The 25,836-nt window shown below is 34.9% G+C and overlaps 1 protein-coding gene, 1 non-coding gene and 1 pseudogene across 9 annotated transcripts in view; 1 reads left to right on the forward strand and 2 right to left on the reverse strand.

The window, feature by feature from the left end:
* The window catches only part of METTL4 (methyltransferase 4, N6-adenosine), a 32,602-nt gene extending 7,491 nt beyond the window's left edge, over positions 1-25,111 (forward strand). For 7 of the 8 annotated variants that reach the window (XM_078346913.1, XM_008979571.5, XM_078346914.1 and 4 more), the window contains 6 exons: positions 8,674-9,043; positions 10,934-11,003; positions 15,230-15,404; positions 18,008-18,114; positions 18,481-18,572; positions 24,013-25,111. In XM_078346913.1, the coding sequence (XP_078203039.1) occupies positions 8,674-9,043; positions 10,934-11,003; positions 15,230-15,404; positions 18,008-18,114; positions 18,481-18,572; positions 24,013-24,158 (960 nt within the window). In that variant the 3' untranslated portion in view covers positions 24,159-25,111. The remainder of the gene's footprint in view (positions 1-8,673; positions 9,044-10,933; positions 11,004-15,229; positions 15,405-18,007; positions 18,115-18,480; positions 18,573-24,012) is intronic. The other variant, XM_078346915.1, reaches the window with a different exon arrangement.
* On the reverse strand, positions 5,480-6,257 carry LOC100385502 (PEST proteolytic signal-containing nuclear protein pseudogene; annotated as a pseudogene).
* On the reverse strand, positions 8,201-8,334 carry LOC118147095 (small nucleolar RNA U109). The gene has a single exon (XR_004733259.1). It is a non-coding gene; the product is annotated as a small nucleolar RNA U109 (small nucleolar RNA).
* Positions 25,112-25,836: the final 725 nt, after the last annotated feature.

Consider the following 25,836-nt stretch of genomic DNA (forward strand, 5'->3'; position numbering starts at 1 on the left):
TGTTGGCCAGGCTGGTCTCGAGCTCCTGAGCTCAGGCAGTGGGCCAGCTTCAGCCTCCCAAAGTGGTAGGATTTTACAGGAGTGAGCCTCTGCACCCAGCCTAAACCTGTTTTAATTGAAACTTCACGTACTTCTATTAGCTTAAATGTTTAACAAAGTAAAATTGCGCTATATTGGTAAAGTTTAGAGATTTTAGAGATTATAAAAGGCTATTGTCTATAGATAAAACTATATTAAGATAGTATCAGAAGAGAGCATGAGTAATGTGAAGGATATGTTTCTAGAACTTAGAGATAAATGAGATCTGAGAGTTAAGGAAGTGAGAAGAAACAGAAGGAACACAAATATTTTAAACTTAATTTTTTTTTTCCATGGAGCTCCTTTGAAATGGCAAAATTCAGTCTGGAATTTGGCTTGGGGGATAGTAATTTCAGTTTCTGTCTTGTTGAATGAATGCAATGGTAGGACACACTGGGTTTTTTCCCTTTGTTTCTTATTGTGGTAGAATATTCATAAAATTTTCCATTTTAACCATTTTTAGATGTAAAATTCTGTGGTATTAAATGCATTTGCAATGTTGTGCTACATCATTGCTGTCCATCTCTAGTACTTTTTCATCGTCCCAAACTGGAACTCTACCATTATATAATAACTCCCCATTTCCATTGTCCCCCAGCCACTAGTATCCTTTATTCTGCTCACTGTCCCTGTGAATTTGCCCATAGTAGGTATTTCATGTAAGTGGAATGATACAATGTTTATCTTTTTGTATCTGGCTAATTTTACTTAGCATAATGTCTTCAAGGTTCATCCATGTTGCAGTATTTATCAGAATTTCCTTCCTTTTTAAGGCTGAATAGTGTTTCATTGTTTGTATATGCCACATTTTGTTTATTCATTTATTTGTTCATGGTCATTTAGGCTGTTTCCACATTTTGGCTATTATGAATAATGTTTCTGTAAACATTGGTGTACAAGTGTTTGTTTGAGTCTGTTTTTTTCAGGTATATACCCAGAAGTAGAATTGTTGGATTATATATAGCTGTTATGCTTAACTTTTTTTTTCCTTTTTTTTTCAGACAGGGTATCACTTTGTTGTCCAGGCTGGAGTGCAGTGGTGCAGTCATGGCTCACTGCAGCTTTGAACTCTTGGGCTCAAGTGATCCTCTTGCCTTAGCCTCTTGAGTAGCTGGGTCTACAGGCATATGCCACCATGCTCAGCTAATTTTTTATTTTTTGTAGCGATAAGGTCTTACTATGTTGCCCAGGGTGGTCTCGAACTCCTGGGTACAAGCAGTCTTCCTGCCTTGACCTCCCAAAGTGCTGGGAATACATTGCATGAGCCACTATACGTAGCTTCCGCGCCCCCCCCCCTTTTTTTTTGATCATAGCCATTCTGATGGATATAAAATGGTACCTTACTGTGGTTTTCATAAAGACATTGGATTTTAAATGTTTTGAAGACAGCTGAATACTCAAATGTTAAATCCCTCAATATGAGAAGTTTACTCTGTTAGTTTTGGAAATATGCCTATTTTATGGAAATGCCACTTGCAAGGTTAACTGCAGAAATAGCAGAAAAATTCAAGGTGTTGATATCTATAAAAAAGATTAATAAGATTTACTTTCATTTTAAAGTTTATATAAAATGAAAGAATAGAATTTCTTGAATGTGTGTGTGTGTGTGTGTGTATTTTTATTTTTTTATTTTTTTATTTTTTTTTAGTAGAGACAGGTTTTCTTCATGTTGGTCAGGCTGATCTTGAATTCCTGACCTCAGGTAATCCACCTGCCTTGGTCTCCCAAAGTGCTACGATTACAGGCATTAATAAATTCATGTATATTCTAATTGCTAAATACTTGTGAGTGTTAATCATAAATAGAAATTATGAAACATGCTGCAGAATGGAATCAAACTCTTAAAAAGTAGTAGGACAGAATATTTGTTGAATCAGATTTAGAGCCCTTTTAGCTTCTGTAGCAAATTTGAATGAAGATGATATATGGCCCTTTTATTGCTAATTAACAATATCAAAAATTAGAATCTTATTTGCTGTGATATAGTATTCAGGAATTAACTATTAGAAGGGTTGGCACAAAGACTATTAATAACTAAAATGTACAGGTGACTTTAAGGAACATATATTAAGAAAAAACCTAGAGTACAACTTTTCTCATTTTCTTCCCTGAATCTGTCTTATCTGTGTGTCCCTCCTTCCTTCCTATCTATTCGTCTATACATTTCTCCATTTACTCACTCATTAATTAAATTAATTGAATTTACTGACAAATATTTATTGAGCGCCAGCTGTATCCCAGATAACATGTCAGCTCCATGACTTTATTAGAAGTTGAGATAGATATAATCCTTATGATTTTGTGATTTTTCTTGAGGAACACAGACAGTTGAATTAAACTACTAGGTAGTGTGAAAAGCACGATCATAGAATTCTAGGACACTATAGTGGCATACAGGACAGATCTTCAACTCAGGCTTGAGGATGGAGTATCAAGGACAGTTCTATGCAGGCAGTAATTTTGTTTAAGCTAGCCATTACAGTAGGCCTTAAGCATATGAAGAGGCTGATGAAGAGTGTTCTAGGCTTAGAAATAATAGCATTTGCTAAGTTCAGAAACAAGATGGAAAAGGGCTTGTTGAAGGAACTGGAAAAGGTTCAGGATGACTGGACTGTGGAATGCAAATAAGAGAGTGGCTAGAGATGAAAGTGTGGGAAGTAAAAATAAGTGGATGATGTAAGATTTTTATAAGCCCATCATATGACATTTAGATGTAATGTAAAGGGCAGTGGGAAGCTTTTTTTATTTTTGTTTTTTTTTCTTCCACTCATGACACCTAATTTTTTTTTTTTTTTAAAGAGACAGGGTCTTGCTCTCTCACGCAGGCTAGAGTGCACTAACACAGTCATAGCCGATGGCAACCTTAAACTCCTGGGCTTGAGTGATCTTCCTGCCTCAGCCTCCCAAGTAGCTGAAACTACAGGCATGCACCACCATGACTGGCTAGTGGGAAGCTTTTAAAGTGCATGGAATGATCAGATTAACTATTTAGTTTATTTAATATTAAATTTAATTGTTTTGGATCGATAATACATTTATATAATAAAGTTTAAAATGTGCACAAAATATACAGTGAAGTCTTCCTTTCATCTCTATCCCTCAGTCACCAGTTTCCTCTTCCCAGTATATCTGTCCAATGTTGTTGCACAGTATGTAAAGGACAGTGCATATACATTCTCCCCCCTTTTTTGTTTGGATGGTAGCATATTTCAAACACTTTTGTGCCTTGTTTTCTTCTTTTAACTTAAACATACTTTCTTGTTTTATATTACATTGTGTTGTCATAATTTTATTTACTTAGCCTTTAACTGCTGGCGTTAGGTGTATATGCACCTGCCACTTTCCACATGTATATGTGTATCTGCAGGATAAATTTCAAGAAGTTGAATTGCTGGGTCAGAGGATACTGCCAAATTGCTACTGTAAAGTTTTTCTCAGCTTATTGACAATGAGAAATGTATAATTTACGTGTTTCCCCACATCTTTACCATCATGGTGTTATCAATGTTTATGTCTTTGCCACTCTGATAGGTTAAAAAAATAGCATTTCAGTATGGTTTTAATTTGTATTTCTCTTTTTATGAGTGCAGTAGGTATTTTTACATATGTTCTGAAAACCATTTATACTTCTTTCGAAGGGAACTGTTTGTTTCTTTCACACATTTTAAAAAGTTGGATTGTTCTTTTCCTTAGTGATTTATAGGAACTCTATTTATTTATTTGTTTGTTTGTTTAGAGACTAAGTTTTGCTCTGTCACCCAGGCTGGAATGCAGTAGTGTGATCATGGCTAACTGCAGCCTTGACCTCCCAGGCTCAAGTGATCTTCCCACTTCAGCCTCATGAAGAGCTGTAACTAAAAGCATGCCACCATGCCCAGCTAATTTTTGAAATTGTTTTGTAGAGATGGGGGTCTCCCTGTGTTTCTCAGGCTGGGCTTGAACTGCTGGGCTCCATCGATCCTCCTACTTTGGCGTCCCAAAGTGCTAGGAGTACAGGCATGAGCCTCTGCGCTTGGCCAGAGCTCTTTATATGCTAGGGAATTTGTTCTTTGTGACACAAACTGGAGATATATTTTCTTCAGTTTGTCATTTAAGTTTTAATTATGATGGGTTGTTTGTTTTTACCACACAGACAATATTATATTTTATTTGGCTGAATTTATCAATTTTTTTCCCTTATGATTTCTGGATTTTGGAGTCGTAATTGGAAAGACATTCCTTCTGCAAGGTTTTAAAAGAATTTTTTTCTTTATTCTGAACATCTATCATTTTATTTTACATGTATATCATTGATCTATTTAGAGTTCTGGATAAAGTATGAGGTATGAAACCAACTTTTTTTTTTTCTGGATGACTACCCGTTCATTTGTTCCACCATCCTTTGAGTTTTTCCTTGTTGATATGAGATGCTAACTATGTAAAATTCACATATGTATTTGACATTATCTCTGGACTTTAAGACTTATTTGTCTATATTTGCTAGTGTCTTGAGGTTTGGAGGTTTGACTGTCCAGTAGTGCCAGTTCTGCCCACCCCCATGCTTTTCTCATCACTCCTCTTTTTAATACATGTGTTTTCTTTCCCCATATGGATTTTAGGATCAGTAATAATATCTAGTTAGAAAACCTATTGCCATGACATCAAGTTAAATTTATAAATTAAATTAGGGCATGTGTTGGCATCTTTAAGATGTTGGCAATTCTGCCTCAAAACATGAAGGTATTTTTCCATTTGTTCATGTTTTGTTGTGTTGTTGTATAAAATTTTCTTTATAAAGGCCTTGTAGGTTTCTTTTTAAGTTGTAGTAATTATTTTGTTATTGTATCTCTTGGATTTTCTAGATATATAACTCTTTTATTTTAGACAAAGTCTCACTCTTGTCCCCTAGGCTGGAGTGCAGTGGCATGATCTTGGCTCACTACAACCTCCGCCTCCTGGGTTCAAGTGATTTTCCTGTCTCAGCCTCCCAAATAGCTGGGATTACAGATGCCTGCCACCACGTGTGGCTAATTTATATATATATTTTTAGTAGAGACGTGGTTTCACCATGTTGACCGGGCTGGTCTTGAACTCCTGACCTCAGGTGATCCACCCGTCTCGGCCTCCCAAATTGCTGGGTTTACAGGTGTGAGCTCAAATAATAATGTTACTTATACTTTTCCAATTATTATATTTCTGATTTCTTCTCAAATTTTATAAGGTAGAAATTACAATACAATATTAAATAATATTTATGTGCATAATAAACATAAATAATATATGTGAGCACAGTTTCTTGTCCTTGATAAGGGGGATAATTTCATCATTAAGCATAATACTCGTTTTCAGTTGAGTTGGAAATAACTATTAGAGTGGAGAATGAATAGATTTTTCTTTTTCTTTATTTATTAGTGTACCAGTCTTTTAAAAAAATGAAAAAAAAAAAAAAAAAAAAAAAAGCGGCTCCAAAGATAGTCTTATACCATTCTTTAAAGAAGGAAACTTCCTTTTAACTTTACACTCACCCCACACTCCAAGTTCAAAACATAATTTATTTGTCTTAGTCATGGACATTTCCAAGATGAGATTTTATATTTCGCTCCCATAGCTTCTGGTTATCAGAAAACCCATGCTTTCCTTGAATGGAGTTTGGTCCAGCTGATGTTGGTATATCCTCTCTAATATTCTTCATCCTCATCTTTGCTTCCGGAGGCATTTCTTCTGGTTCACTATCTTCATCTTCATTAAAAGCTGCTGCTACTGAAAGTGCTATTGGAGCAAGAGTTGGAACAGTTTCTTTAAACTTACTTGATCCAAGTTTGACGGATATAGCTGATGCTTTCTTTGTCGTCTGACAACCTATGGCAAATCCAAACTTGGAGATGTTTGTAGGCTTTCTTGGGACGTCTGCAACTTCTTTTTCAGCTGATCGCTTTTCGCTTCGACTGGAACTTTCCCCTCTATTATTGGAAGAAACAAACTTAGTTTTCACAGGTTTTTCTGCTGCTTCTTCAGGTCCTCCCGCGGCTCCAGCTTACTGCGACTTTTCAGCCTTCTCTCCAGCTTTCCCGTCCGCCATTTTCCCCGCCGCGGCCTTCCTGTTGTTACTATTTTTAAAATGTTCTACAGGATTTTATTTTCTAATATTTGATTTGGGACATTCATAAGTGAGATTGGTCTGATATATTTACTTCTTTGGCCTTATATATATAACTATATATGTAAATATGTATGATGTTTACACACTGGAGAACTTAGCCCTCTAGTGTTGAAAGCTAGAAGTTTTGCTTTTTACTTTCCAATTTTCTGGAGCAATAGAAAAAGAATTGGGATAATTGGTTCTTTCAGAGTTTGATAAAGTTTGATAGAACCCCCCCCCCCCCTTTGTAACCATCTCAGTGTGTTGCTTTTTGTGGGGGATACCTTTTTGGCAGCTTTACTTTTTCCTCTTTTTTATTTGTCGATAGAATAATTTAATGGTGAGACTTTTTCTTTGAGCACTGTGTTAGCAACGTCCTGTAAATTCTGATGTGCTGTGTTTTAATTGTCATGGGGGAAGGTTTTTAGTTACAAAATCATATTTTTTAATAGAGAACAGGATTTTCAGGTTTTCTGTTTCTGTTGGTGTCAGTTTTTGCAAGTTTTATTTTCTTAGAAATGTGTTCATTTCAGGCCGGACATGTTGGCTCATGCCTTAATTGTAGCACTTTGGAAGGCTGAAGCGGGCAGATCACTTGAGGACAGGAATTGGAGACCAGTCTGCCCAACTTGATGAAATCCCATCTCTACCAAAAATACAAAAAAATTAGCCAGATTTGATGGCGGGTGCCTGTAACCTTAGCTTGCTTGGGAGGCTGAGGCAGGAGAATTGTTGGAACCTGGGAGGTGGAGGTTGCAGTGAGCAGCCGAGATTGTGCCACTCTATTCCAGCCTATGCGACAGAGAGAGACTCCTCAAAAAAAAAAAAAAAAAAAAAGTGTTCATTTCATCCTAGTTGTCACATTTGTTGTCATGAAGTCATATTATCTTATGCTATCTTTTAATGTCTGTAGGATCTGTAGCAATAATAACTTTTTCATTCCTTTTATTGGTAATTTGTTTTCTTAATAGGTAAAATATACTTATAATAAAATTTACTGTTTTAACCATTTTTAGATGTACAATTTAGTGGCACTAAGTACATTCAGAGTGTCATGCCATCATTACCACATCCATCTTCAGAACGTGTTCATCATTCCAAACTGAAACTCTACCCATTAGATAGTAACTCCCCACTCCCTTTTCTTCTGCTGCCTGGCGACTAGTTTCTATTTTCTGTCTCTGAATTTGCTTGTTCTAGGTACCTCATATAAGTGAAATCACATAATACTTGTCCTTTTGCATCTGGCTTACTTCACTGTGTGTTCAAGGTTCATCCATGTAGCATATATTAGAATTTTCTTCCTTTTTTAAGGCTGAAAAATATTCCTTTTTGTGTAAATATCACATTTTGTTTATCCATTTGTTTATGGACATTTGGGTAGTTTCTACCTTTGGCTGTGGTGAATAATGCTTCTCTGAAAATAGGTGTACAAATACCTATTTCAGTTCTTGCTTTTAATTCTTTTGGATATATACCCAGAAGTAGAATTGTTGGATTTTATCATAATTCCATGATTAATTTTTGGAGGAAACACCACACTGCCTTCCATAGTGGTTCTGTCATTTTACATTCCTACCAGCAATACCCAAGGGCTCCAGTTTCTCCACATCCTTGCCAACACTTTTCTTTTCTCATAATAACTATCATAGTAGGTGTGGAGTGGTATCTCATTGTGGTTTTGATTTGTATTTACCTAATGGTTGGTAATGTTGAGCATCTTTTTATGTGCTTCTTGGCTATTTGTATATTTTCTTGAGAGAAATGTCTGTTCATATCCTTTGTTTATTTTACAATTGGGCTTTTTTTTTTCTTGTTGAGTTTTAGAAGTTCTTTATGTATTCTGTATATTAACCCCCTATCAGTTACATGATTTACAAATATTCAAAGAACTAGCTTTTAATATAGTTAATTTTCCTTACTATCACTGTTTTCCATTTTATTGATTTCTGTGATTTAAACTTAATTTTCCTTATAGATTATTAATATCATTATTATTTTTTCTTATATAGGAGTGATCTACTGTCACACAACCTCTACTATAAGGTTGTCAGCCCTGAGACCGCCTTTTGTAATTTAGCATGTTTGGATGTATTTCTGCTCCCAAAGGAATGAAGAGAAGATATTTCCTCCTGCAATCCCTATAGATTAGAAATTACATTTTCCTCTAGAAGCATTCAGATTATCCAATTTACCTGATACATATGTGAGGATATATTTTCTTATATATATTGTTTGGTTATTTTGTTGTCAGTGAATTTGTGAGAGTTGTTTCACTTTACAGTTAGGAAACAGCAGTTCAAAAGCATGCTTGTACATTCTTACCTTTTCATTGTAGTACAAAATTATTTTACTGTAAGCATTAATGATGTTGATTTCAATTTATAAATGCAAATATTCAAAGCACAGTAGGAATTTTATTTAGAAAATTCTTTTAACATCAATGTTCTTTAAATGTACTTAAAATTCTCTTACAGATCAGGAAGCTGATTTTGGATGGATCTTTACAATTAATTCAAGAAGGTCTCAAAAGTGGTTTTCTTAATCCACTTTTTGAAAAACAGGACAAGTGTAGCAAGCCCATTATTTCACCACTTGACACCTGCAATTTGTCAGAATTATGTGAAATGGCAAAGCATTTGCCTTCTCTGAATGAAATGGAACATCAGACATTGCAATTGATGGAAGAGGGTACATCCGTTACTGAACAGGATTTATTTTTACGAGTTATTGAAAACAACTCTAGCTTTACAAAAGTGATTACTTTAATGGGACAGAAATACCTGCTACCACCGAAAAGCAGTTTTCTTTTATCTGACATTTCTTGTATGCAACCACTGCTGAACTGTAAGTAATTATTGTGTTTGTTATTAGGAAAATATAATTTTTTGAGGGCTCAGAAGTTAAGAGCTAGTCTGAAATTTGAATATGGGTCACCGTTTATGAGGATAGGGTAAACACTTTTCCTCATGTTATTTTTCTTTTAGATTCAATTTTAAGGGGCTTTTTCCTTTTTTTTTTTTAATAAGTTTTTATTATGAATAAAGAGTCAAAAACTAGTTTCTAAGAGAACAAATATAGTTACTTCTCTGTATTTTAGGAATTTAGTATACAGTTGTGATTCACTATACAGTTATGCTTAACCAATTCACTTTAACTTTTTTCATAGCAAAGTAGAAACATTTCACTTATGAATATCAATTCCCAAATTATTCCTAGCCTTGTCTAAAGGGTACATTTTAAGCTAATATTCAAGCTCATTGTCTAAAATTTCTTGAAACTTTTTCCTATACAAAGTTAAAAAATTTAAATATTGAAGTCCACGGTCACACAGACCTATATTTGACTATAGATTCTGAAACTTATTTAACTATGAGTCTTTGGGGTATTCATTTCACAAAACTGAGCCCCAGTCTCCTAATTTATAAAATGGACATGATAATACCTGCTTCCTAAGGTCATTTTGAGGTATATTGATAAAATTGAATTTAATTTGCTGTTTATTGTTGTTTGGACATTTTATAGCAAAATTTTAAGTTATTGAGACACTACAACACAACTTACTAATGAAAAGCTTCTTTTAATTGCTATCAAGCCATCTTACACATGAGTGGTTATCCGTATAGCTGTACCATAAGTTCTTCAGAGTAAATGACAGGATAACAAATTGATGAGAAAACCATGCTATGTATGGACAATTTTTTTCTCTTTTTGATCTTTGTTACTCTAATAGCTTAAAAAGTGTTACCTCCTTATTTTAATTTGCATTCTTTTGATTACTTATAAAACTGTACACATTTATAAAAACATACCTGTGTTTATAAAAGGGGGAGAAGGGACAGCTCTTCCTTACAATTAAATTCCAATTAAAAAATGGAATGATGGATCTGGAGAATTTCCATTTGACAAACATCATAATAATTGGGTGTCAAAGTAGTGGGTGAAAAAATGAGACTGGATATTTTCATGGTCTTAAAGTGTCTCCTCTTAAGATACTTTTTAATTACAAGGGAAAAACTGGAGAAATTCGGCAGACAACACTTTAACCAAAGACTTTTTGACATCCTTTACTTCTTGACATGTTGCACTTATAGGGCAGGCCAGGCATTACTTTGGTGGTCCTCTTGCCAAAAATAAATAATCTAAATTTAATCATGAGATAATACTAGACCCAGATTGAGGGACATCCTATGCCACAATTGGTAGCATTTAAAAGTTTCAAAATTGTAAAAGACAAAGACCGAGGAGCTTTTCCTGGTTGTAGGAGAGTTTGGAGGGATGGCAGCTGATTGCAATGTTTGATCCTGGGTCAGAAAAAGTACATTAGTAAATAATTGGGGACGTTTTATTATGGTCAATACATCAGTTATAAAGGCTGAAATTATTTTTAAAATAAAAAGTAAAAAAAAAGACCTAGATTTCTTAGGACTATATTAATATGGCTGCCAAGATGCATAGGAAATTTACAAATCATTAGTGTGCAGCTTACTGAAGTATAGTCATCTGTAGTCTCTGCAAAAATTGCAATAGGTGAAATTAGGATCCAATTCTAGAGGTAAGGGAAACATCTAATATTTAGTGATAAATTACTCTGTTTGAATTAGTGCTATATATAGATTCTTTCGGTGTGTTTCATTATATTTGTGTCTATAGTGAAATCACTTGAGTTTTGAAGAACATGTTTTTGAAGTTATCACATAGAGAATGTATTTTCTAAAATTGTATCTTTGTTTTCAGATAGGAAAACATTTGATGTAATTGTGATAGATCCACCTTGGCAGAACAAATCAGTTAAAAGAAGTAATAGGTAAGTGGAAATGAATTAACTATTAGAAATGCTTTATAAAAAACTGTAGTCCTTTGTACATTATAATTTAATATAATATAACATTGACATTACTTTATGATATAGGTTACCTTGCTTTTAATGGTTTTAACCTTTTTATTTCTTTAGTTAATTCTCTTGAACTGTAACTATGTATAGGTGTAAGAATGTCAAAAGTAGTACATTTATTAATCATCAGAAGCAGTTCAGGGCTGTTTTTGTTAACACCAAAGGACAACATATTTGCCTTTTTCCATATCAGTAGCATTAAAAATTTCTTTCTTTTAATTCTAATGAATGTCTTCAGTTACATTTTCTCTCACTTTTCAATTTTCTAGACTGAAAAATTCCAATTTTCTTGACTTAAACTTTATATGAAAGTTCTTCTTCACAGTGATCCTCACCTTTCTTATGCTGCTTGTTTATGAGCTATGACAGTACGATTTGTTTCTTTTCTTTTTTTTTTTTTTTTTTGGAGATAGGGTCTCACTCTGTTGCCCAGGCTGAAATACAGTGGTGCAATCAAAGCTCATTGCAGCCTCAAACTCTTGGTTCAGATGTGCCTCCTGCCTCAGCTTCCTGAGTTACTGGGACTACAAGTGTATGCCACTCTACTTGGCTATTTAAAAAACTTTTTTTGTAGAGACAGTGTCTTGCTATGTTACCCAGGTTGGTCTTGAACTCCTAGTCTTAAGCGATCCTCCTGCCTCAGCCTCCCATAGTGCTTAGATTACGTATGTGAGCCATCATGCCTGACCAGATTTGTTTCTTTTAAAGTTGCAAGAATCATAGAAAGAATTCATGTATCTGTATTCTGTGTGTGTAGACATCTATATCTATATATACTGTTTTTGTGAGTTACTTGAGAATTAATTAATTAAGAGAAAGGGTAAGTTACCCTTGAATATTTCAGTATTGATTTCCTAAAAACAAAGATAATTGTCTTACATAATGTAATTATCAAAATAGGTAATCAACATTGATATAATATTCTTACTGATTCGGCACTATTATGTACAGACATCATTCAGGTTACACTGATTGTCCCAGAAATGTCCTTTGTAGCAAATAAAATTCTGGATTATACATGTTCAATTGTCATATCTCTTTAGTTTCTTTTAACTCTCTTCCTTTGGCTGATTTTAATTTGTATCCTTACCCCTGAGAAATTGTAACTGTGAATATAAAAGTTTACAGTAAGTTTTGTTAGTTGAGCAAATTTTTGAACCTGAAGGTGGTTTTGGAAACTACCTACACCTGCAGTTGGTTTTAGAAGTGAGGTGTCTTGGGACTGTGCCTTCAAACTTTGCAGTTTGGCTAGCTCTGGGCAATATGTTTTTATTAATAGTTCTCTTGGGTGTGTACCTGGAGTAGAATTATTGCACCATGTAATTCTATCTTTAAATTTCTGGGGAGCTGTCAAACTATTTTCTACAGTGCCTGTACCATTTTATATTCCCACCAGCCATGAGGGGTCTAGATTTTCCACATCCTTGCCATTTTCTTTCTGTTTTTTTGCTTACTTTCCATTGCATCACATAAACATGCATATTTTAGAATTTTCTCAGTGATTTCCATGAAATTAGAGCTAGAAGAGGCGATATGAATGTTTCCTCCTTCTCCACACAAATAAACCCAATTAAATAAAATTAAGGCAATCAAGAAATCTGCAGTTATTGAAATCATGTAACTTCAAATTTTTGACCTGACATTCTTGATAACTGTAGCAAAATTAGTTTTTTCATCACTTTGATTATGAGAAATACTAGTTGCTGGAAGAGCACTTATTTAGATGGCAGGAATCTTGGGTGCTTGAGATCTGAAATCTTTTGCTCATTTATTTGTTTTTTTGAGACAGAGTGTTGCTCGTGTCGCCCAGGCTGGAGTGTAGTGGTGCGATTTTGGCTCACTGCAACCTCCACCTCCTGGGTTCAAGTGATTCTCCTGTCTTAACTTCCCAAGTAGTTGGGATTATAGATGCCCGCCACCACATCCAGCTAATTTATGTATATATATATATTTTTAGAGAGGGGGTTGCACCATCTTGGCCAGGTTAGTCTTGAACTTCTGATCTCAGGTGATCTACCTGCCTCAGCCTCCCAAAGTGTTGTGATTACAGGCGTGAGCCACCATGCCAGGCCCTATTTGTTTTAAGAAATACTTACTGATTGTTCCTGTTCCTGACATACAGTTGTCACATGCTAGAGCTGAATTCCAGTGTTTATTCCGTTTGTCCATTGGGAAGTCATTTAGTTTTTTCAGAGCAGGCATAGTGGTAAAAGTCTCATTGTAGTCAACTAAGGAATAAAATAAAGGAGAGAAAGTGGAAGGACTTGCATACAAGTCTTTAGCTTAGTTGTAGATGAAAGGAGACTGAAGTGAGGGAGTTTGTCTTTTGTATTCTCTGTTCTCTTCCTTCTTTTCTCCCCTCCCCACCTTTTCCTCTCCTTTTCTTCTCCCTCTCTCCTTTCTCATTTTTTCATCTTTCTTCTTTTCAAATGAGACAGGATAATCATATTTATAGGTTGATGGTAAAGAACTACTAGAGAAGTTGAAAATACAGAAGGAGGGGAATAATTGGTATTATAAGATACTAGTATATGGGAATAAGAGAATACAACTGGAGGGATAAGCTTTAATAGGTGAAATCATGCCATTTCCCTTAAGAGGAAATGTATGGACACAGATAAGTAAAAATATATAAAGGAGAGGGGTTAGGGTTGGGTAGTTGAAGGATCTTGGTGGCCTTTAGTTTTACTGATGTATGAGTTAACTTCATCTGTTAAAAGAGGGTTTGGGCAAGGGATCTGAAAAGTGGTGACGGCACTTGACCAAGGATAAGTAAAAGAATTGATGAGTAGTTTGAGATCCTAAGAATGGATTTAATAAACTTTTAGTGAGTCAGTTCTGCATTTTCTCTACCTGATTTTCCCTATACAATCAAGTTGAAGAAAATTGTGATACTGATTTAAGATTGGAGGTTTGCAGGAACTGGAGGTTGAAGGGTAAAGGGAGGATGGGAATTGAGAGTGCTAGTGAGAACGCAGTGAAGTGATTGGTGGTACACACGGAGGAAAAGCAAGTGTGATCAGGAGTACACTGATAGATAAGGTCCAAGAATAGGTGAGGCATAAGATGTTATTACCAGAGGTTGATGTTTATGGCTTCAGAGAGGGAGCAAGTGTGAGTGATGACAGGGTCCAGGTTATGGCATTGGAGTGGATTATTGAAGTGGGACGAAGGCAGTTGTATTTGTTACGTGAAAAATAGTTGAGGTATGTACATTATATGGATTGTGCTTTGAAATTGTTCAGAATAATGGCAAGTTTTATGTTGGTGAGGTAGAGGGATCTCAGAGCTTAAGTCCTTATTGAATATGTTGAGGATGAAATGAATTCAATAAGGAACAGTAGAGGCTAACATAGCTGGATAACATACCTCTCAAAAAGAAAGGGTTCTTTTTTTTGAAAAGGTGGATGAATTATAGCCTGGAAGCAGCGGGGGAACCAGGAGAATAATGACTTCTCCCCTCACTCTGAATGTTGGAGAAAAGGCCATATTCATTTGATTGAATATTATAGAGCAAGTAGTGTTTTAGCAGGACAAACTAGACATTATGCTCTATGGCCAGGAGGTACAAGATTATAGATTTTGTTTTACAAAATGAAAGCATGAGGGCTTCAGAGAACCCAGTAGAATTGACTGAGAAGGCAACAAGCAAGATGATAGACTGGGGGTTACAAATGCAGTGGGGTGGAGATGAGGATGGGTGAGATGATAGGTGACATAAGGAGGCAGCATTATGTGCAGGCTTTGAGGATTCTAGGGGTAAGAGAAGCTTCATTGGAATAGATTGGCTTTAGCATTACCAATTTTGCAACACCAGTTTGGTGCCAGGTAAGGCTTGTAGGGCTGACTTAGGTTGTTGAAAGACTCATTTCAAGACTCACTGTGTTGGGGCTCCAAAAAAAAAAAAAAAAATACAGCCTGACAATTTTAAACTAGTAAAAAAAAAAAAAAAAGGTGATTTTTGACTTGTGTGTAATAATGTGTCCACTGGGTGTCACTGTGGCTCTATATTTTGCTACACAAATAAATAGCTACAAGAGCTTTGCATTTGTGGAGTTAGTGTTACGCGTGTCTTCTCCCTGCTTATTTTCCTATTTTTGGAGTGAATTTTGCTCATCCTTTTTTCTGTTTATTTTTAGGTACAGTTATTTGTCACCTCTGCAAATAAAACAAATACCAATCCCTAAACTGGCTGCTCCAAACTGTCTTGTTGTTACTTGGGTGACCAATAGACAGAAGCATCTACGTTTTATAAAGGAAGAACTTTATCCCTCTTGGTCTGTGGAGACAGTTGCTGAATGGCACTGGGTGAAAGTAAGTTCAGAAGTTAGCTTATTTGTTAATACAGCTTGATAGAAGTCACGTAAAGGTAGCATCTACTTTGTAATGCTCAACATGTCACTGCTCTTCTTCAACATGGGCTAATTCCGACTTTTGCTTTGCTGCGTAACACATTTATATTTTTATTCTCAAGGCTATTTGTTTGTATGTGTTTTTGTAACGGGGCCTCAAACTGCTGGCTCTGGGGAATCAGTAAGGATGATATCAAGATGAAATTTGTAAAAGCTCTGATGATGTTTGTAGTTAAAAAGACAACAGACAAAACCTTTGGGGAATTATGTATCACAAACACAGAAATAGTCTTAAACCTTCATCTTCTTTCCCTTTATATGCACACAGTTTCAACCACCCTTTGTGATTTCTTTTTCTTATTTTATGGGGGATGAGGGCAAGGAATAGCAAAGTAACCCATTGTAGAGGTGGTGAGAAGATGCCAGAACCAAGAACCTTTTGTGTTCTAAATCTTAACTTAGGTCCTCAGTGCCTTTTGTGCTGCTCTCCATATTTTTGAAAGAAATGATTTGAACTCTAGAATTGGTTCGAATCATTAAAGAATGATCTTTAATATCTCTGCAGGGTATAAGATTGCCAAAAAATACAGAAGAATAAGGCATCAGTTTAGAGTTCATTGGGGTTCCTTTTAAAGATAATTGGCTATTTAGATGATTTCTGTAAAAACCTTCCTAAATTTTGAAAAGATAAGCCAAGCTCTTATTTCCGTGTTTAATGTTTATATCACAAGCATATTCATTTTTGACAAAGTAGTGTTATACTTTTTATGGCTTTGTGTATACTTTTCATCTACTGGAATATCTTCTAAAAGCTGTGTATAGTAGTTCCTCCTTATCTGTAGGGGATACATTCCAGGACTCTTAATGGATGCCTGAAACCATGGATGGTAGTGAACCCCATATACAATTTTTTTTTTCTATACATACATACCTATGAGAAAGTTTAATTTATAAATTATAATGAGATAAACAATAATAACTAATGATAAAATAGAATATTATAGCAATATACTGTAAATGTTATATGAATGTGGTCTCTCACAATATCTTACTATACTGTACTTACCTATCTCCAGACTGTGGTTGACCATGAGTACCTAAAACCATGGAAAGTGAAACTGGATAAGGGGGGACAACTGTATATTGATTATTTATACCCATGTTATGGGACTTGACAAAGAGTTACAGTTGTATCTTTGTTTTCATACTGTAGTTTGGTCTTAGTGTTGGTTGATTTGGTGTAGGACCATGACAGGAGTATAATACCCCATTCCGTCTTGCCTATTATGATAGTTCTTTTATAATCAGAAACTGGGGCCAAAGTCAGGAGGATGTTACCTTTTGAAATCAAACCCTGTAAAATGTTAATACATGAAAACTAAGATTATTGATCTGTAGTAGTAATTAGTTCTAAGATATGGTAAGATAAGACCAGTATTTAAATCATAAATATCATATATTATGTTATACAAAGCATTTATTAGGTAATTATACATACTGTTATGATAGATGAGTAATGTACATTGAGTATAAAGGCCACCCAATGTGCCAGTGTTTATACCACAGTTTTTATAGGAGATGCTGTCTGATTGGCACTAGAGGAGATAAAATACTTTCTGATTACTGATTTGGTTGTTTAGATACATTGATATAGGATAAAGAGTTTTACAGATTGAAAGTGATAATATATATTCCCATGGTAAATTAATGAATGGATATTTTAAATTATGTTTTGCGTTTGATTAGCTTAAATGAATCTTTGAGAGTATGATCATTCCAGGATGAAATGATGAAATTAAATTTCTGAATTTATAATGCCAAGGGCCAGTCTCTGGACTAGATATTGTCTATCAGCCACCTAGTTTCTATCCTTATTAATTTTGGCTTTGACAGTGTTTAATGATACTATTTCCTGTAACTAAAGGGAAATGCATTATTATGATCTACTTAGTCATATTGCTAATTCATTTATTAGTTCATTCATTAGTAATTTATTTATTAGTTCATTTGCATGACTAATAAATAAGTTACTGATGACATGCTTTCCAGGAATCAATTTTAGTTAAGAGTAGGGATTGTTTTATGTGCAAGATGACAATGAAGTTGTATTTGAAATATTTATGTGATATTTAAAAAAAAATCTGTTATAGAAGCACTGTCTAATATGATAGCCACTACCACATGTGAGACTTCAGCACTTGAAATGTGGCTAGTCCAAACTGAAATGTACTGTTAAGTATAAAATACACTTCGGATTTCAGGCATAGTACAAAAGAAAGAATGTAACATCTCATTAACTTTTTTAATTGATTACATATTGAAATGATAGTATTTCAGGTATGTTAGATTGAATTAAATATATAATTAAAATTGATTTCATTGCATTTTGTTTTTACTTCTTTTGGTGTTTCTATTAGAAAATTAAAAATGATATATGTGGCTCACATAATATTTTTACTGAACAGCACTAGCCTGGAGGTTTAATTTCTTTTATGTGTGTGTGTGTGTGGAAGCTCTATAGTGATGGAAAAAAATAAACCTCTTTTGTTGGCTTCTTCCTATCAGATAACCAGTTCAGGAGAGTTTGTGTTCCCATTAGATTCTCCACACAAAAAGCCTTATGAAGGTCTCATACTGGGGAGAGTTCAAGAAAAAACTGCTCTACCATTGAGGTAGGAAAGTCAATTTTTCAAAATTGTATACATGTATTAATGTTTAGGCTTTTAAAAACGATTAGCTTAGTAATCATTGATTTTTAAAACTTTTTATGTTTTTGAAAATCTGAAAATGGCCCAGTGCAGAAAAGAATGAATGGTATGGCACAGGAAACTATATTTTATCTAGTGTGTAATTGTCCTTATTATAGAAAAGGAAATTGTGGGAATATCTCAGTACTTAAATTGTTAATTTCTTTCATTGATTATAAAATTTGTTTTAAAATCAGATAGAGAAAGAGAACAAAAATCAATGCAGCTGTGGCTTATATATAAAAAATTGTTTTTAAAAATATAGTTTACTTTCTTGTTCTGTTTAATTAGGAATGCAGATGGAAACGTGATCCCTATTCCAGACCACAAATTAATTGTCAGCGTGCCCTGTACTCTTCACTCACATAAGCCACCGCTTGCTGGTATGTTTTTATAAAATAGAATTGTTGCCACTTTTGTCAAATTTGAAAAAAAGACTACATTTAGTATTTGAATGGCCTACAGATTCAGAAATTAAGTCAGATGTGGGTTATTAATGCATATTCTAAAGCTTTATAGTAGAATTTATCTCTATGAAATAGAGAATAGTTTTATGTTACTCAGCTTTTCCAGTTATGCCATTTTTTTCAGATTCCCCTTGCTATCAGTTGCTTCCCATCACTGGCTGACACAATGAATGCAGATGGGCACCTGAGGATGTAGTTCAGCTAGGGCCTTTATTTTACTACCAGGGCTCTCTATTCCTTGATTGTTCTAAAACCAGGAACTCAGAATAGTAGTCAGAGAGATAGAAATCCCTCGATATTTGGTTAGCGACTCTCAGTTTTACTTTTTTTTTTTTTTGAGACGGAGTTTCGCTCCTGTTACCCAGGCTGGAGTGCAATGGCGCGATCTGGGCTCACCGCAACCTCCGCCTCCGGGGTTCAGGCAATTCTCCCGCCTCAGCCTCCTGAGTAGCTGGGATTACAGGCACGCGCCACCATGCCCAGCTAATTTTTTTTTTTTTTTTTTGAGACGGAGTTTCGCTCTTGTTACCCAGGCTGGAGTGCAATGGCGCGATCTCGGCTCACCGCAATCTCCGCCTCCTGGGTTCAGGCAATTCTCCTGCCTCAGCCTCCCGAGTAGCTGGGACTACAGGCACGCGCCACCATGCCCAGCTAATTTTTTGTATCTTTAGCAGAGACGGGGTTTCACCATGTTGACCAGGATGGTCTCGATCTCTTGACCTCGTGATCCACCCGCCTCGGCCTCCCAAAGTGCTGGGATTACAGGCTTGAGCCACCGCGCCCGGCCCGCCCAGCTAATTTTTTGTATTTTTAGTAGAGACGGGGTTTCACCATGTTGACCAGGATGGTCTCGATCTCTTGACCTCGTGATCCACCCGCCTCGGCCTCCCAAAGTGCTGGGATTACAGGCTTGAGCCACTGTGCCTGGCCTCAGTTTTACATTTTTTAAGAGGTAGTGTTACTTTCCTGGAACACTGGCAGGTAATTGCTGTAGCCTGCAGTTCTCACTAGTCTTAATGCTTTAGTGTAATGAACTAACATGAGTTTGAATCCTGGCTCTAGGAGTTGGGCAAGTCATTCAAATCTTTTTCTTTATCAAAGTGCTCATTTAAGGAGGGAATAATGATATTTATTATTTTAGAGTTGTGAGGAGTAGTTCTAATATATTTAAAGTTCTGTAGCATGTGGTAGAAGCTCAGTGAAGGCTAAATTTTTCAAGTCAGAGTATGAAAACATAGAAATGTAAGTCCTTGAGAGGTACTGAATTTGATATTCAAAGTTTACTTTTCAAAGAATTTCTTCAGGAAAACATATTTTATTAGTTTGGTAATTTCTGCCAGTAACAACAACAACAAAACTCCTGCAAGGCGCCGCTCAGGAATACTACAGGCAGCTTATGTTAGCTTGCAGAATATGAGGCAGTTCATAAACTGGGATATGTAGAAAGTGTGTACAAATTCCCAAGAGAATTTTTATTGCTAGCACTCAGGATTTCTGTTACCTTAGATTGCTTATGCAGAAGGGTCCTTTTGAAAAAAAATTTTTTTGAGACAGAGTCTCACTCTGTCGTATACAATGGCCTGACCTTGCCTCATTGCAGCCTCTGCCTTCTGGGTTCAAGTGATTCTTCTGCCTCAGCCTCCCTAGTGGCTGGGCCCACAGACATGTGCCACTATACCTGGCTAATTTTTGTATTTTTAGTGGAGATGGGGTTTTGTCATGTTGGCCAGGCTGGTCTCAAACTCCTGAGCTCAGGTGATCTGTCCACCTCGGTCTCCCGAAGTGCTGGGATTATAGGCTTGAGCCACCATGCCCGGCCTCCAGAAGGGTCTTTATAGTATTACTTCATTTGAGACATATTCAAATGTCTACCTGATGATCTTTTCTTTGACTAAGAAGGATTCCAGTGAATAATCGGTTGCCTTACACTTCAGACTGTCACAGACTTTTAATGCTTTAATATATAACTCAAATGAAAAGTGAGATTGCATTGTTCCTCGTGAAAAAAAAATTACACTTGGCACTAGTAATACCTGATTATACATGTATATGTATTCCTCTCATTTGAATTTTCTTTATCATTTGGTAGCAAAGCTTAATTTAGCATTTGTCTCAACCCTTATTTTTTTCTTTTAAAAATTCAAAAGCTAAGACCGTAAACTTTTTATTCTGAAATGATAGTAAACTAATTATAATTCCGTTAAAATATAATAAAGTTATATTAAAGATGAGCCTCAGGAGACAGGTTTTAAATAGTGAATAAAAGTGAGTCTTGCCCTAAAGTATTACAGCTTCTATCTTTGAAATGCAGTTCTGCCACATTCCCATTAGAGAGCAGCACAAACACATTTTTAGGATTGAAACCATTTAAGAACAAAAGTTAGATTCTGGAGGAAAAATCTGAATAATTCCATATATCTATACACATATTTTGCTTAAGTAGTGATAGACAAAAAATATTATGATATTTAATTTTGAGTTCATGTTACTATGTGTATTTTTAATACAGTTCATGTATTACTATGTGTATTTTTAATACATAGTTACTCTATGTATTTCGGAAAGCATCTCTCAGATTTCTGCAGTATATTTTACTCTGCAATCATAACTCTAGGGGTTTGGGATGATATATATTCTGTATATAATGCTTACAACTTTTACACTTCAATATTCTTAAACTGTTTTATACAAATTCATAAAATGAAATGTTTTCTCTTTTGTATCTATCTAGAAACACCCCGATATTTGTTTTAAAGTGTAATTGGTTATTTTTGCTGCAAAATATAGATGACCACATTGGTAGCATATGCCATTTCAAAATAATACATTTGCATAAGTTTGAAATTTTTCCAATAGATGGAAAGATAAGCTATTAATAGCTATGGTTTACAATCTAACATTATTATAAATTTATATCGTTTGAAGGTTTAAGGTAGGAAAATCATGAAATAAAAGTATTTAAATCCAAATTTTAACTTTCATGTTTTACCTTAGAGGAATTTCCACTTCTTTTTACTGCTTTACTTACTAACAGTCTCCACCTGAAGAGTGAATTTAGTTAATGGGATTATATGCACTGATGTTTGGGCCACTTCTCTCTTATTCCTGTCGCACACTTTCAAAGCAAAAAGGAAATGACTAGCTGTGCAAGGAATACATCCTCTCCATTGGTTAAAGTGTGTTTTACTAACTCCAGATGTTATGTAATTGTTGCAGTTATATGTCATACTCATGTTTAAATTTATACATTCACATTTATTTTTAAATTAATATTTAAAAATCAGAATATTTTCATTAATTTGCCTTTATTTGATGTTATTTTGAAATAAAATAATTGTAGTTAACATTATAAAAACACAACTTAATATTCTGTCTATTGTTCTGAACTAGAAAGGAAAAGAACCATGCAAAAATTTATGACATTGAGAAAACAGGATGGTAGTGAATGGGTTTAGGTTGTATGTATTTTTCCACTCCATCTAAGTACCTGGCCATCATTTTCTATTAGATTGTGAATGCTCATAATACATAGATATTCTGCTTCCTTTGTTAAGTCCTATATAACACTGATTATAGTGGGTGCTCAGGAGAGGAAACATTTTTGAGTGGCTGACTCCAGTTTAAATTTCTAAAATAGGGTTGCTAACATCTTCATACCAAAAATCGGAATAAATGAAACAAATAAAACCTTGCTTCAGTGTAACCTTAGACCACATTAAAAGTGAATTGAGGCTGGTAAGGCATTGCATTCTTAAGGAGAAAATGGAAAAGTGATGTAAAGTTATTGTCCTCTAAGACTCTAGGGAAATCTTTCTCTTTCAAGCTTAGTAGCATTTAATTTTTATACTTATGAAAGGGCTAGAAGTCTTCATGCCAGCATCTCCTAGAAGCTATCAAAGCCTAAATTTGAGTTCACTTGAATTATAGACAATGAAACCTTTTAATTCTTCTTTGATTTTTGCTAAACAGGACCAGTACTTTCTGACAGATGAACAAGTATTTTGCTGTGAGAGCAACTGAAGAACATGATGAAACCTAAAATGTTTGATATATTCTCTTTTAAACTTTACCTATCTCTAGTATTCCTAAGGAACCCATATCATTCCTAAAGGAAATTTGATAGGTTTCTTCCAAGCTTAGTCGTACATAGCGGTTATGAACTATATTTGACCTTTTCTAGTGATTTTTCTTATCTGAATTTTATACCAAATTCCTAGTATGTGGTTAGCCTGGCTAAGCAGCAGCATGATTAAGATTAAATTGATTTAAGTATTGGTCATCCAACTGAGTGAACATGTGGTTTTCAGAAAGTTTCTGTGTTCTTTTTTCTCTTTTAGTGTATAACAGCTCTTTAGCCTATAGTTCTTTCCCCAACAAAATACAATGTTCAATAGTATTAATACATTGAATAATACAAGGAATACTTAACTGTGGAAATACTATGTTGAACTTTTAGGTAAAGAAGGATCTATAATTTGAAAATGAGGAAATGTTCTTAGTACTACCAACTTGCTGCTAAGGGGGCTAGTTATTTAAATGTTAGTTATTTGTTCTCAATATTTCTGTCTCTATCCAGCTCTTCATTTATTATTATTTTATTAAAGTTTATGTTGCAGAGAGACTTTTTTACCTTATTTTTAAAAAATGAATTGTTTTTGAATTTTTTAACAGTTCTTTTTCATGCATGGATATATTTATTAAAAATAAATTGGCCGGGCACAGTGGCTCACAGCTGTAATCTTAGCACTTTGAGAGGCCAAGGTGGGTGGATTGCCTCAGCTCAGGAGTTCAAGACCAACCTGGGCAGCACGGTGAAACCCCGACTCTACTAAAATAAAAAAAAATTAGCTGGGTGTGGCACTGTGTACCTGTAATCCCAGCTACTGGGAGGCTGAGACCAGAGAATCCTTGAACCCGGGAGGAGGAGGCTGCAGTGAGCCGAGATTGTGCCATTGCACTCCAGTGTGGGTAACAGTGTGAGACTCTGTCTCAAGAAAAATAAAAAAATAAAGTAATAAAATAAATAAATTAAGTTAGTATTCAGGAGATATGTCAGCAGTATTGGAAAACCGAAAAGTCACCTATGTAGGTGTTAAAGTCCTCATTTCTCGTCTACAAATGAAAACCAGTAAACCAGGACTATGGAAGTTCAGATGGTATTGTTCCCAATCTCAAGGGCACTTTATTTTAAATAGCTTTCTAACTATAAATAGTAAAGCCTGTGATGAAATCCTTGAAATTAATTTGCTGTTTATAAGAAAAAAATGAAACATCTCTCTTCTTCTACTCTTAACTGCTAAAAGGAAATCATTCTTTCCTTAATAATAATTTTTGTTTTTTCTTTTATTTTGAACAGAGGTTTTAAAAGACTACATCAAACCAGATGGGGAATATTTGGAATTGTTTGCTCGAAATTTACAGCCAGGTTGGACTAGTTGGGGCAATGAAGTTCTCAAATTTCAGCATATGGATTACTTTATTGCTCTGGAGTCTGGAAGCTGACTATGATCTTGTTTAAGGAAGTGGTTTCTTCATTGTTTCCTCACCACTTTTTCATTCTTTCTAACTCATTTTTAATTTTGTTACCAACCCATATGCTTAGAATATAAACAGGACTTGGTTTTCAGTAAGGGACCTGAAGTGACTAGTCTTGACGTAATTTTGAGGTGGATTTTACTTGAGTCGCACTAATCTTCTATGTTATTCTAGATTCTACAAATTAAGTGGTAAGCAGTTATAAAGATGGCAAGACCATGCTATTGAAAAAGTTCAGAAAACATACACCATGGACCAGAGATCATAACTGGATGGATGAGTTTTGTGTGGCCTATATGGTATTGTAAAATATATTTTGAACCATCATTCTAAAAAATGGGAATATTTCACATAAAAGTCCAGATTTCTGCTTCTTTGTAAACATCAGAGGCTCTGGCTACACCGAAGCCTCTGTTCTTTCCTGGCCTGCAGGACCTAGTGGTGGTGGCTCACTTGGGAAGAGCCTTGTGCTCTCCACTTTACCACAGTACCACTGCCACCGTGCTGCTCACTGATATCATCTACTTGGCCCTTGTATGACCTGAATTTGCAACCTCTGCTGTACTATTACGTTCTGGAAAAAATATTCAAAGACCTGCCAAGTACTGCATTAGTATACTGAGTTTATACACCATTTTTGTAGGGGTTTAAATTGCATTCAAGGTCACCTTCCAAGCAATTCTTAGTTTTGCTTGCTTTTCTAGGAGAAAATGAAAAGATATTCTTTATAATAAACATGTCAGCAAAAACTGTGATTGTGAAAAAAATGTTATTTACAGATTTTCTACAAATTGTATACCAAGTAAAATAATTTGACTGAAATAATTCTTTGAAATGCATATTGATTTGTTATGTATTAACATTTTAAAAATGGAGGTATAATTTTCACAAAATAAAATTCTCCAATTTTCAGTGTCAAATTCAGTGATTTGGAAAACATATATACGGCTGTCTGTCTGTCACAGTGATCATGACACAGAACACTTGATTCACCTCAAAAACTTCTCATTTGTCCTTTTGCGGTCAATCCCCTCGTCCTATCCTTGGCCCCTGGCAAACAGTTGTTTGCTTTCTATCATTAGTTCTGCTGTTTGAGAATTTCATATAAATGGAATCATGCAGTGTTTAATCTATTGTGCCTGGCTTCTTTCACTTAGTATTTTGAGAAAAACATTTATACTATCTACAGATTGTTGACAAATATTTATCCACTAAGTAAAATGTTAGGCTGAAATGATTCTTTGACAAGCTTGCCAATTTGCTCATTTTATCAAGGAAAAATATGTTATTTTTGAAGTTTGTTCATCCTTTGAGTGCGTGAGTATAGTATCAGAGGCTTAATTTTGTGTTTATGGATCTATTCTAACTTGTTATTTAAAATGAAAAAGATACTAAACTTGAAGCAACTTCTCATGATCTCATTTGAATTATTTTCAGCTTTGTTTAGTATTGATGGATTTTATATAGTTTGTGGGAACATTTTATCCTTACCAAGTTTTTGAACTTTTATTTTTGCATTATAAATACTGATACTAAAAGAGAAAAAGAGAGAATCTTAATTCAGTAAGTTCGTTATTCACGTTGCAGGAGTTACTAGTTTTAGCTCTGCTCAGAAGTTGTAAAACCTCTGGACCTTGTTTTAACA

The sequence above is a fragment of the Callithrix jacchus genome, chromosome 13 (genome assembly GCF_049354715.1).
Source record: "Callithrix jacchus isolate 240 chromosome 13, calJac240_pri, whole genome shotgun sequence".
Classification (NCBI taxonomy): domain Eukaryota; kingdom Metazoa; phylum Chordata; class Mammalia; order Primates; family Cebidae; genus Callithrix; species Callithrix jacchus.